Source organism: Mesoplodon densirostris, chromosome 16 (assembly GCF_025265405.1).
Source record: "Mesoplodon densirostris isolate mMesDen1 chromosome 16, mMesDen1 primary haplotype, whole genome shotgun sequence".
In the NCBI taxonomy this organism is placed as follows: Eukaryota; Metazoa; Chordata; class Mammalia; order Artiodactyla; family Ziphiidae; genus Mesoplodon; species Mesoplodon densirostris.
The window spans coordinates 58,146,127-58,159,404 of NC_082676.1; the positions used below are offsets into that span (position 1 = coordinate 58,146,127).

At 47.5% G+C, this 13,278-nt stretch overlaps 1 protein-coding gene across 3 annotated transcripts in view; it reads right to left on the minus strand.

The window, feature by feature from the left end:
- CLEC16A (C-type lectin domain containing 16A) overlaps positions 1-13,278 on the minus strand; it is a 210,424-nt gene that overhangs the window by 132,626 nt on the left and 64,520 nt on the right. For all 3 annotated transcript variants that reach the window (XM_060120550.1, XM_060120549.1, XM_060120551.1), the window contains exons 11-12: positions 7,616-7,745; positions 3,655-3,755 (exon numbers count right to left, since the gene is read on the minus strand). In XM_060120550.1, coding sequence (XP_059976533.1) covers positions 3,655-3,755; positions 7,616-7,745 — 231 coding nt within the window. The remainder of the gene's footprint in view (positions 1-3,654; positions 3,756-7,615; positions 7,746-13,278) is intronic.

Here is a 13,278-nt window from a genome sequence, read left to right on the forward strand (position 1 = left end):
AGTAAGCAGCTAAAGGTAAGAAATAAAGAACAGAAATCAATGAAATATAAAACAGAAAAACAACAGAGAAAAAAATCAATGAAACCAAAAGAAAGTTCTTTGAGAGGACCAATAAAATTAATATAAAATTGATAAATTTCTAGCCAAACTGATCAGGAAAAAAAAATGAAGACCTCAACTATCGATACCATGAATTAGAAAGGGGGCACTACTATAGATCCTACAGACATTAAGAGGATAATAAAAGGGGAATTCCCTGGTAGTCCAGTGGTTAGGACTCTGTGCTTTCACTGCAGGGAGCACAGGTTCGATCCCTGGTCGGGGAACTTAGATCCCACATGCTGCACAGCATGACTGAAAAAAAGAAAAAAAAAAAAAAAGAGAGAGAGGATAATAAAGGAATATAGTAAAAAAGTTTATGCCAATAAATTCAACAGTTTAGATGAAATGACAAATTCCTTGAAAGACACAAGCTACCAAAACTTGAACAGAAGAAACAGATAAGCTTTAATAGCCCTATATCTACTATAGAAATTGAGTACTTTGAAACCTTTTCTCAAAGAAAACTCCAGGCCCAGATGGCTTCACTGGTGAATTCTACCAAATAGTAAAGGAAGAAATAATACCAGTTCTACCAAAACTCCTCCAAGAAATTCAGGAGGAGGGAATACTTTCCAATTTATTTCATAAGGTAAGCATAACTTGAGAGCAAACAAAACAAGAGAATTACAGGGAGACCACAGACTAATAACACGCAGGAACATAGATGCAAAAGTCCTTAACAAAGTTTTAGCAAATCAAATCCAGCAAAGTATAAAATATGCCTGCCACACTAGGCGGTACTAACCCAGAGTGAGTATCACCTGAAGGGATCAGAGAAAACTTCCAGGAGAAGGTGAGTTCTCAGCAGACCCTTGACAGTTGAGCAGAATTTCAATAGATGGTGATGTTACAGCAGAGAAAATGGCAGGAAAAAACACAGGTGGATACAAGAAGGTGGCAGATCAGCCAAGAACAGGTAGGCGTGTTGGCTCTGACTGGGGTGGCTGCCAGCCTTCCAAAGAAGCTCCCTTCTCTGGGAGCAGTTCCAGACACAGAGCTGAAACCCCTGGAGCCAGCTCTGTGCTATGTGACCCTGACTCTCACCCACCCCACCCCCAGCCATAACTGACTGTTCCAGAGTTAGACATATCACCAACCTGGAACAATGAGATCTCTAGCCCAACAGTTTGAAATCTGAACGGAGACAGACTCCCTGCCTGGGATTTGATGGACCCACAACGCGATCTACCTTAAGGGAAGTCCCCAGAGCTGGTCCTGACCTTCCCTCGGCTTTTCGGCAACTTCTTGGATCCCATGAGCTGCCCCAGGGGCCTTCCTATAAGACTCTCTCTCTTCGTTAAGTTAATGTGAGGTGGTTTCGGCGCCTTGCAACCAAAAGAATATTAAAGAGTTCAGTGAGTACCATGACAGCCACTGCAAGTTTATCTCCATGCAAGAGTTCAATCACTGCGTAGCAAAGTTTGACTCCCTGGGCCAGAGCCAAGAGTCTATGACAGGGAAGTTGGTGGAATCAGGTCAAGTTAGAATGGTAGGTGCAATCCAGATACTCAAAATGGCAGGTACAGGAGACTGGAGTTCCAGGGAGAGAAGAAAGCACCAAAGGCTTCTGAACAGGGGAAGGACACGGTCAACACAGTCTTACAGAGAATCACCCGGCAGTGCTGTGGAGAATGGATTATAAAATGGCCGTGTGTTTGACCCCTCGGGGAGGCTGTGGTAATGGCCACTGGGATGACGTGCTCAATCTCTCTCTTGCTCTCGTGCCTTTGGTTCTCGCCTCCAGCACCTAACTTAGAGCCAGGCACTGAGCTGTGCTCAGTTAAATTCTGCTGATCAGATAGGCTGAAGAGGGAGAAATGACAACATCTGATGACTAAATGCTGGGATCAAAGGAGGGAAAGAGCTAAAGGTCGCGGCAGTTTCAACCTTGGTTGGCAATTTCAACTGAAACAGAAACGGCAGTAAGTGTGATGAGGTCAGGGTATATTTTGGGGGGGGATGAGTGTGGTGTAGTCAGACTGTTTCAAAGTGTTGCTCAGTCACCTAGGTAGAAGTCTCCAGCATGCAAGGGTCAGGAGTTCAGACTGCAGGGCTGGAGTGCGGCGGGCATGGAAGGTGAGGGTCGGGGGAATGGCAGGCGATCCATGGGTGGGGCCGACTCCCATCGGTCAGGCTTGGAGTTCTGTTTACTCCCAGTAACTGAGGGCTCCCGTGTGCCAGTCACCAAGGCAGGAGCTGGAGGGAGTCGCAGAAGCCATGGGAGTGAACGAGATTGTGGAGGGAGGATTCGGAGCCTGCTATGCATCTTTTAGAGGAAGTCTCGGGCTAGATCTACACCCTTGCACGTGAGCACAATGACTTATACTGGAGAAGAGCCATCGTGGCCGGTCCTGTCTCTGGTGGGAAAAGCCTGGAAATGGACTCAGTGTCATTCAGTAAGGGGATGGCGGAATAAATGATGGCACAGACACAGGATTAAAAAGCACGAGGCAGTTCTATAGGGATGGGAAGTGACGGGTTGATACATGATGATGTGAGAAAAACAAGGCACAGAACAGACAATAAAGAATGAACCTCCATTCATGTTGGGCAGGGGGTGGGGAACCCACATAAATAAAATAATATACACTTGTACTTGGGTTTGCATGGATATCTTTAAAAAGACACACAAGAAACTGTTAACATGAACTGCCTGTGAAGAAGAGAACTGGAGGACCAACTTGAGAGAGGAGGCCTCTTTCACTATATTTCCTTTTGCCACTAATCAACCTATTTATCATGATTAATGATTTAAGAGTAAGCACATACTTTATGTTGAGCGCTTTCTCAATGACTCCACCCATTGGCTGTCTTAGTAAAACCCACCTCCAACTACCTCCCAACAAGCTGATGAAAAACCTACTAAAACAACACTTGATGCAAAGTCTCATCTATGCCAAGCCCGGCATTTGGCAGGGGCCAGAAGGAATATTCTTCATTTCTTCTTCAAAGAGATTCTGATGTGGTGCTTTGAGAACTTGCCCGTGTCAAGCCAAGTGGCACACACACCAGCGACTGTTCTCAGAGAGGAAGTAAATGAGTGGATTCTAATCAAATCTGTCAACTCCGCGGAAGTCCGATCCTCACCACTCGGCCTCAACAAGGGAAGCCAGAGAACCACACCTTTCTTCAGAAAGGAAACCTATGCTTCCACACAATCCACTCAGAGTCTATTTTAGTTCTGAACCCAGAACAGCACATCAACTTTTATAAATAGCAAAACCAAGATTACAATTTGACTGATTTCTCTTCTGATGTCAGGAAAGAGGTAGGAAGCCTAAGTCAGTTGTAAACCAAGGGGTTGAAAGCAAAGCACAGTGCGAACAGTCATGCTGGGTTGGACGGTCAACACTTGAAACTCCTCCTCTGCCCGCCCCAGCCCCGTGCCACCTGAGTAACCGATTCCTGTGGCTTTAGTCTGTAGAAAAGCACCTGAGAAATTCTAACGAGGCTGAAGAGAAGTTCTGTGGGAGTCTGCCAAAACCAGAAAGGAAATTCTTCAAGGAAAGCAGCTTTCCTCTTCCCTGAAGGCAGACAAGCCGAGCAGCTTACCTTTGTTGTGAGACATCGCGTACAGGAGGCAGAGCACGAAGAGCGCGTGGTAATCGTCCTCGGGGCTGTCCAGGGCGTGGTACACCATATCCAGGAAGGGTCTGGAAAAGAGGGGCACGCATGAGCCTCACCTGCACACGGGAAGCAGCTGCCTTAGCCCTTTACAGCCCCACCGCCAGCATGCAGCACGTCCGCCGTGTGCCCAGTCCAGCACCAGGCCTGGAGGACACAAAGGGGACAGAGAGGCAGGCCCCGCCCGTGCGAAGCTGTCATCTCCAGGGTAAACCGACTAAGGAACGAACCAACCGCTTAATCACTCAGCATCGTTCACCCGCTGTCCCAGACACTGGGGATAAATGATACAAAGTCTCTGGTCTTGCGGCACTTCCATGCCAGTGGGCAGACAGAGAATGGACACGCCACATCATCACTTCAAAGAGTGACACAAGAATGAAGAAAACGGGGCAATGTAATAGACTCACAATAGCAGACAAGGTACCAACAAGTCTGAACAATTTTAGAATGTGGACCCTGGAGCAAGAACTGCCTGGGTTCGACTTCTGATTCTGCCTCTACTTAGCTGCAAACCCTTGGGTACGTTACCTAAAACTTTCCCCCATCTGCAAGGTGGGGATTAAACCCTTTGGGGTTACTGTGAAGATTCAAGTGAAATGACAACAGAGAGGCATTTAACACAGGCCCAGGCACAGGGTGGAAAGTGCTCATACATGAGAGCTGCTGTTGGATTTCTATTTTGCGTATTCCAAGGGCACTTCTCTACAATCTCACTTTGGCAGGTCCTGGCCCAGTGATTTCTTGGGCTGACCTTCCCGGACTGGAAGGGATCGATAAGAAGTCTCTCACCTGATGCTTTGTAGGTGAGATCTATAGAGTGGCTGCAAATATCACAAACCACACACCCTAAATGCTGCCCTTCCAGGTGAACGGCCTGGCCCGGAAAGACTCTTCAACATGAGGATAATAGAATATGCACAGATCTGGCCTGTAGGCAGGAGGCTCTGATCCCATGACTGTCTGCGGCTGCCCCCGGATGCCAGGTTGAAGCCAAGAGAGCACAGCAACTCAATGAGTGACCAAGGGCACACTTTACCCCTGGAAGGACACAAGCTACTGTCAACACTGCTGACTGGGTGGGGGGAGGGGGCGGGGGGGGTGAGGGGCGAGATGGTGCAGCAGAGAAACAGGGAGACTATTCACTGCAAAACATTTTATACTTTTTTGAATTTTGATACTCCACAAATGTATCATCGATTCAAAATATTATATTGAAAAATGCAGAAGCAGTGAAATGCACTTGTCATAACATTTCAAACAAACATGTGACACACAGAAATTAAAGGAAGAAACTTTTAAGGAACATTTACGTTCAGGCTCTATTTCTCTGGAGGCCCAGATCTGTCATCACCATTCAAATGCGCGAATAGTTTTGCCATGTGTGGATCTGTTTTTTTCTAAGCCCCTAGCAATAACGCTTCCAAACGTAAGAGCAGGATAAAGTATAAAACACTTTCTTGTAAGCCAGCTGCTTGGAATTTGGACTGTATTTTCATTTGGGAATAATAAGAATAACCAAATGACCAGTAGCAGAGGGAGGGCTCAGTGGATATACCATCTTTCATGAGACGAAGTATTATGAAGCCATTAGAATTTTGTTTACTAAGAGTACAATAAAGTGAAAAAGATGCTTGTGGTTTGATATTAGAGAAAACCAAGAATAAAAAGTAATATACATGGCTATTGGGGGTATAAGCTATTGGGGAGAGGAAGGGCAGAATTCCCACTATATTGGCATTGAAAACTGGCTGGCAGGAAATCACCAAAATGCTAATAACAGCTGCCTTTGAATTATGGAGAGCTTTTTTTCCTTCTTTATACTTTTCAAGCTTTTTTACATTTTCTGAATGTGTATTACTTTTTAAATTTTAAAAGGTTTTTTTTTTTTTTTTTTAAAGAAAAGGGAGAATGTTGTGAATGGTTTCTGGTTTCTTAAGCCTATATTTAACAATGAATGCAGATACAGCCCACAGTGTATGGCGAATATAAGGACAGTTCCACTTTGTACTATGCTGTTTCTTTGGACAAGCAGACCAATGTCAAGATCCAGTTCATGTCGAGGACAAACTGTCCCCTCCCTCATCCTCAGTGCCCACCTCCTGGCTCAGTGCAGGAGGTGAGAGGACAGAAGTCCGTGGCGGTGTCTCTGACAGCCAACAGCTCAATACCTTTGCAAAGGTATTGGCAACTCTCCACCAGGGACACTCTCTCCCTGGCACCTGGTCTCAGAGCAGAGCGCAGCTCCTGCCCAGAGTCTCTGGGGGCCACAAATCTGCATGTGGCCCAACTTAAGACACAGGATCAGCTTCCATTATGAACTATGTGGTAGAAGATGCCAAGGTCACCGAAAGTTAAGAAACAATCTCAATGAACTCTAAGAAAACCCCTCTCCATTAAAATTCAGGAAAAAAAGAAGTCTCAACTCCAACACTCCAACGTAACTTTCTGGTCGGCTGATGTTTTGTTTTTGACAATACATGGGTATTTTTTTTTCCTCCTTTAGGAAAGCTACAGTATTACCATACTATGCAAAATACGTGCTGTTTCCATTTATTAGATCCTAAGGAACTGAACACATCATGACAGTATTCATGGAAAAGCAGCCGCTAATATTCTATTAAGCAGATGCACCTACGTTAGCCTAAGCATCCCCCACAACATGTCAGTTTCGGTTTTTCAATGATTCATATTCAAATTAAAGCCGTGCAAGCACCTAAAGGTTGCTTCCCCCTCCCTTTCTGTGTTTAGAATGATTTCCTTAATTTTCAGAGCTTCAGGTGTCACATTTTGTTGTCACAACACAAAATCAGAAAGGTCTTGTCAGTACAACTGACAGCCCACATTGTGCTGTAATGACTTTTATTTAACCAAAACTAAAAGTGGCTCCCCTGTACAACTGATAAAAATTAATCCTGTCTGTTAGATAATTGAAACACGTGCCAAGAAAGAGATAAACAAGATGCGGAGGAAAAAATTAGCCTGCTTCGAGTCTTCACTTTAACTTGCATTAATAAATAGGATGCGTGTGTGTGTGTGTGTGTATGTGTATGTGTGTGTTTCATCCACCCCACCATGAGAATTCAGGAAGTGAATGCCTTGCAGGCTGACAGAGAAACCACGTTGCTGTGCGTTTATTACCACTCATATGGGATTAGGAAGTTATTGCAGGCATCTGTGCAGTAGGGCCATTTGATAAGGATGAAGAAGCCTTCCTAACAGTTTGCTGCAACTTCAGGAGCAGCCCTCCACCCAATTCCTTCTGGAAGGGGTGGTGCTACAGCAAGGCTGCAGGCAATGTGGCATCTGGAAGCTTTCAGAGGACATAGTTTGGGCAGCCATCACTGAAATGAACAATCAGGCAAGAAGTTGAAGGTGGACAGCAGCATTAAATCCAGCATTAAATCGTGCCGGCTGAGTCACGAGGTCAGGCCCTACGGACGGCGGTGCGCGTGGCGGCAGCAAATGAATGAAATCCAAACGCTTCCCCCAAGGGGATCCTTTCTGGGGACAGCAGAGTATGGCCAGGAGCGGCCAGTACAAGGCCAGACCCATTAGGACGCGACCCAGCACCGAAGTGCTTGGGGTGGTGGTGCCATGCCTCAGTCATTCATTCCAAGGGGTGAACACCACGGCCTTGAGGGCCAGCTCTGTCCCTGTGGCCTCTCGAGAGGAGCCGTGTCTCTGATGGAGAAGCAGAACGGCTTGGTCGGGAGGCAGAAGAGGCCATCAGCAGGGGCCGGGGGCGGGAAGAGGCCTGGCTTATCCTCTATGGGCACCCGGCCAGGGCACCCCCTTCCACAACATCCCAGAGACCGAGCAGCGGTGCCCTACCCCCAGCCCCCGACGGCTGGCTCAGGGGCAGCCCTCCCGCAGCCCCGGCGACTACCTGCTCCACTGGGCGCTGTCCAGGCCGGTGGCGGCGCTCTTCTCCTCGTCCGTGGTGTTCTGCTCCTGCACTGAGGCACTGGGCGCCAGCTCCGGGAGCTTGCTGCGCTCCATGATTACCATCTCTATCTCTGGAAGCAAACAAAGACACCAGGATGAGCCCACACGGCCCCGGACGGAGCTTTACAGACACTCTCGTGCTCAAGACGGAGCCTGGCAGACCGCTCCGCACGCGTCCAGCAAACGCTCGACGGCGGTGGTGGAGCCCCTGCAATACGCACGCTGGGGGGAAATAAGACGGAGGCCTGAACCTCTCTCTCCTTTCATCTTGGCAGCGTCGAGAAATGGGGCCCTGATTTTGACGAGAAAGCACAGATCGCAATGATTTATTTCAAGATTGTTTTCTTCAACAGTTATTTATTCTACTGTATTGATACCATGCTTCCTTCCCAGAGTTGAGGAGCGTGGAAGAAATGACACGTGGTTAATAAAACATAACCAAATTCACTGAAAATATTCTGAAACTGTTTACACTGTAGAAAGGCTCTGACATGACCGAAGCCTTTGTTTTCCCTTCCCACTTACAACTTCCAGAAAGCAGAGAGGGGGAGGGACCTCGTTTTATTTTTCCCAATTAAGTAGGGGCAACTTCTGTAGCACCTGACTTGAGCACGGTGTACACTTTCATTTTGAGAAAAAGGTCTGAACCAACAAAGGAAAACATCCTGAGTTAGAGGTGGACGGTTGTTGTGCCGTGAGGTGTCCTGTTACAGAGTTCCTTGATACACAGGTGTGGACCTTCAAATACTTAGTTCTTAGAACCCAGAGTTCAGGTAATGCCCCCATCTTCGGGAGACATGATGAGGGGAAACAGATGATGAAATGTGAATCGGCATCTCTGTTCAGGAATGATGGGCCGTGGACCTGGGCTCTACCTCGGCCTTGCCATCGTCTTCCCCTGGACTCGTGCAGCAGCCTCCCACGTGGCCTCTGCTTCTCTTCTCGCCCCCCTAGTTTGTGGTCCACACCGAACCAAGTGATTTTAAGTGGAAATTAGCCCAGGTCCCCTTCTGCCTTCCCATCACACTCAGGATGGAATCCAAATGCCATTCATGGTATCAAGGCCTCGCATGGCCTGGCCCCCGTCCACCTCTGACCTCACCTTGGGGCCCTCCCCGCCCCGCCAGCTGTGCTGAGCTTCTTTCCCACTTGTCTTTGACCAGAGCAAGTTTGTTTCTGCCCCAGGATCTTTACAGGGCTGTCTGCTCTGCCTGGAATGCTCTCACCTGAGTCCTCCCTACCCAGGCACGACTCAATCACATTATTCGGGGCTCAGTTCAAACGTCACCATCTCAGAGATGTCTTCTCAGACAGCCTCCCCACTGGTTTTTCCTTTACCTCTTTTAGTTATCATGAACTAAACTCCATACTTCATTCGGACTTCCTTAGTTTCTCCCTAATATCCTTTTTCTATTCTAGGATCCCATCCTGGATATCACGTTATACCCAGCTGTCATATCTCCTTAGGCTCCTCTTGGCTGTGATGGTTTCTCAGACCTTCCTTCCTTACAGCTTGAGGAGACTGGTCCTCATTTTGTAGCATGCCCCTCAATCTGGGGCATTCTGACTGACGTTTTTCTGATAATTAGACTGGGGTTATGGGTTTCTGGGAGGAAGACCGCAGAGGGGAAGTGCTCCTCTCATCACATCCTATCTAGGGCACAGGCTATTGACATGACTTATGGCTGTGGATGTTCATCTGAATCATTTGGCCAAGCGAATGTTGGTCAAGTTTCTCCACTGGAAAGTGACTTTTCCTCCTCCTTGCATCCCACACCCTTTGGAAGCAAGTCATTAAGCACAGCCCACACTTAAGGATTAAGGAGTTCCGTTCTGTCTCCTTGAGGGAGGAACAGCTACATAAATTACTGGGAATTCTCCTGTATAGATCTGTCCCCTCCCCCCATCTTGATTTTACTTTATAGCATGTATAACTACAGGTATCCCCACCTTTTCGAAAGGTTTGCTTTAGGCCACTTCGCTTTTACGAAAGACCTACATTAGTACCTGTTTTTCTAACCAAAAGAAACCCGAAAAGGATTTTCCCTTTTACAAAAATAGGCAAAAAGCAGAAATAGCACTGAGCGTTGGTGTTGCAGCAACCGTTATAGAGGCGGCAGGCACCCCAAGCAGAGGGAGCGGCCCCACCAAGCTCCTTCCCGGGAACCGCACTCAGCACCTCAGCGTCAAGCTGCCGTAGCTCTGAACTGTGTCTGGGAGCATTGGTGCTTTACCTCCATTTATATTGTGCATCTGTTACCAAGATGTGTCCTAAGGTAACTGCATCTTGGCTTTATGCCATCTTGTCCTACAAAAGGTTTCATAGGACCACTCTACTTTTGGATCCCGGGGGGGAAAACTGCACCTGGATTTTCTGTTTTCTATTTATTGGTTTGCTTGTTTCTTGTCTGCCTTCCCCATCTAGGATGTGGGCTTCATGAGAGTAGCTACCTTATCTGTCTTGTTCTCCACCAGAACTCCAGTGTCTAGTCCAGGGCCTGGCACATGGCAAGTGCTCATTACACATCTCTGGAGTGGAGCAATGGATGATAGGCCACCGGGGGAGGTTTTGGCGGCAGGCAGGGCTGGCAACGATGCACGGCAGCTGTGGCGTGCAGGGCGCCCCACCCAGCCTGCGATCAGTGTGTGCACAGTGCCTTCACTGGGGGATGTCGCATCCTTGCCACCTTTCTGGGACTCTGTTAGGCGTGACCGTGCTTGCAACTATCCTCTGGCTTGAGGACTGCATCCCCACATGCCCACGTCGGCCCGGGCCCGGGGGAGGGGCTTGCCTGCACCAGGCCCTTCCCTCCCAATGTGGCCTGTAGTCAGACGCCGCAGAGCAGTCTCCCACAGGGCAGACCCTCTCACACAGGTGGGGGCTGACACACGATTTTTAAGTGGAATGTGCCTGCAGAGTTTTGTATTTATTTTAATGTGCATTAGAAGAAAATGCTAGCTGCACAGAAAACCTGTTCTTTTGTGGATGTTACTGCTTAGGATGAAGCTAAATTTAAGAAAAAACAAGTGAATCAATTCACCAAGAGCTACGGAGTAAACAGCAGTCCACGCCGCCTGCGGCCACGGCAAAGAGCAGGAGGCGCTGCAGACTGCTGTCTGAGAAGCAACATTCTCTCCCGGACTCGCATCCTCCCCTCCACCAGCCTCCTTCAGGTGCCTCCCAACTACCCCCGTCTTCTCCAAAGTGGGGTGCAGACACACTTCAGTGGGTATGCCAGATGATTCGCTAGGCAGTACCTCTTTTATTTTTAATTATTATCATCTTTTAAAAATCTACTTTGTGTTATGATGTACATAACATTTGTACATTAATACAGATATGTATAGTTTATAATAAATGTATATCTATTGGGGAGATGCATGTTCAATTATGTATTTATTTCTGTTTACTGCTGGGGCGTGCCATCAAAGACATCTGAAGACTACCAAATGAGATGATGGTGCCAGTCTCTGGCTTCTGCCCTGTGACCTTTGACCTGCTTCCCATACTGCTGCGAGGCCCCCTTCCTCCTCGACTGCCTGGCTGACACAGCAGGAACTCAGCTCCAAGGACTCCCCAAGGTTCCCGGGCCAAGCCCTAGTGCCTCCACCTACTGTGACATGGTTGTCCCTTTTTGGCTTTTTAATCTCCCTGGACACTCTGAGAATTCTGGAATAGAGGAGAGGTTAAAGATAATCCAGTCTAGTGCTCTCCAAACTTTGTTGAGCAGGTGCATATTAATTCTGAACGACAATTTCCCAGGGCACCACCATGGTAAGAGGTGAGAGCAGAGCTGCTCCAGGTACAGAATGGGTGGGCGGGTGCCCGAACAGCTCCAGCCACGGGTTCCCTCACGGCCTCCACAGAGGCCCCTAAAGCTCCTTTCTGGAATTCTGGAGCTTCCCACAAAATGGCCTGAAAACCACTAGTTTGGTCCTGAATACTGAATCTGAAGAAACAGAAACCCAGAAGTATAAGGACTCAACACAGCTAGAAAAGCAGCAGCAGAAGCCAAGCCTGCTCCCCCTCCCACCTCCTAGGTCATGTTCTGGTGCAGAACCAGGCCCACAAGGGAATCTCCATGCACAACGAGGTTTCCGAACCTCGGCTGTGTCACCCTGGCTGCGCCCCCTGTTCCCCCCGTCATGCTCCTCCTCCAGCCGGCATGGTTGTGGGATGAGCTGCTCCACTTAGTTTTCTAGGTAAAATACACAACGCTTCTTTCAAAGCCAAACAGGTTTTCCCCCGTCTTTTAAACAGTTTTATCCAAACAACTCTTAAAAGTAGTGATGCTTACCTAGGCCTGCCAGCTCCCTGCAACTGTATGCAAAATGCTACGTGGGCATGAGAGGAGAGGGTCTCGCCAGATTCTCACCACTCCAAAATGGATTCTACAGCCATCTTCCAAAGTGGCTGCCGAAGAGCATCTGGCCTGTCTTGGTGATCGAGGGTCAAAGGGCACCCTTCTTTATGCCACACCAGGAGGTCCGGCACGGTTCTGCACAGTCTTCTGGGCCCCCACTGCCACATCTCTCTGCTGACACTACACCCTTCTCAGAGAGGCCTAGGTCCCCTCCCAAGGTGCATTTGTCACGCTGCCGCCACCAGGGAAAGCAGACCAGTGGGCTCATGTGGACACAGATTTCTCCCGATGGTCCCTGAGGCCAGGACCCAGGTGCTGATGATGAATTCCCAGGGGGCTCCATCTGAACCTCAGTTATTAGGTTCTTTACCATGAGCTCCCACCCCGCCAGGTTTCTGTTTTGGAGTCTGAAGGGACTGCAGCAATACCCTAGCCCAGTTTTGCTCAAACTTCAGTCATTTGCCTGCCTTTACAGTTTCTGCCATGTCTGTGTGTTGCTTGTACTATTTGTTACTTACTTAATCATTTTATTTGAACTCCCACTTTTTTTTTTTTTTTTTACTTAAATACATTTTCAACGAAAACTTTAAATCACTCCTATATCCTTCAACTGAGCAATCCCACTCGCAGGCATTTATCTGGAAGATACACCTCCAACGATATAAAAATGCACACCTACAAGGGTATTCAGTGCACTATTATTTGTAATTGCAAAATACTGGAAACTACCTAAATGTCTGAGCATAAAGATTGGTTGAATCAACTATGGTATGCACCATGCAGCTGGGAAAGGAATGAGGAAGATCACTGGTGAACTGATACGGAGTGATTTCCGGAGATAGAGCTAAGTGAAGACAGCTAAGTGCCAAAGAGCATACATGGTGGGCTATACCCTGCATGTAAGAAAGAAGGGAAAATAAGGAAGCATACCTACCTCTGCTGCTTTTTACACAAAGAAACGCAGGAAGGATATTCCAGAGAACAATAAGTTAGTTATCTACAAGAGGGAGGGGAACAGGATGGAAAGAATGTGGGAGGAAGGACACTTCTTTGTACAAACCCTTTCGCAAAAGTTTTGAGTTTGTTAACATTCCAAATTATTAAAAAAAAAAAGAAATTAAATCAATACGAATGGGAAGGGAGAACCCTAAACTAAAACAAACAAACAACAACAAAAAAGACCAAAATATATTTCAAATGAATACCATACCTATCCTGAAGGGGGAAAAGAAAGGCAAGG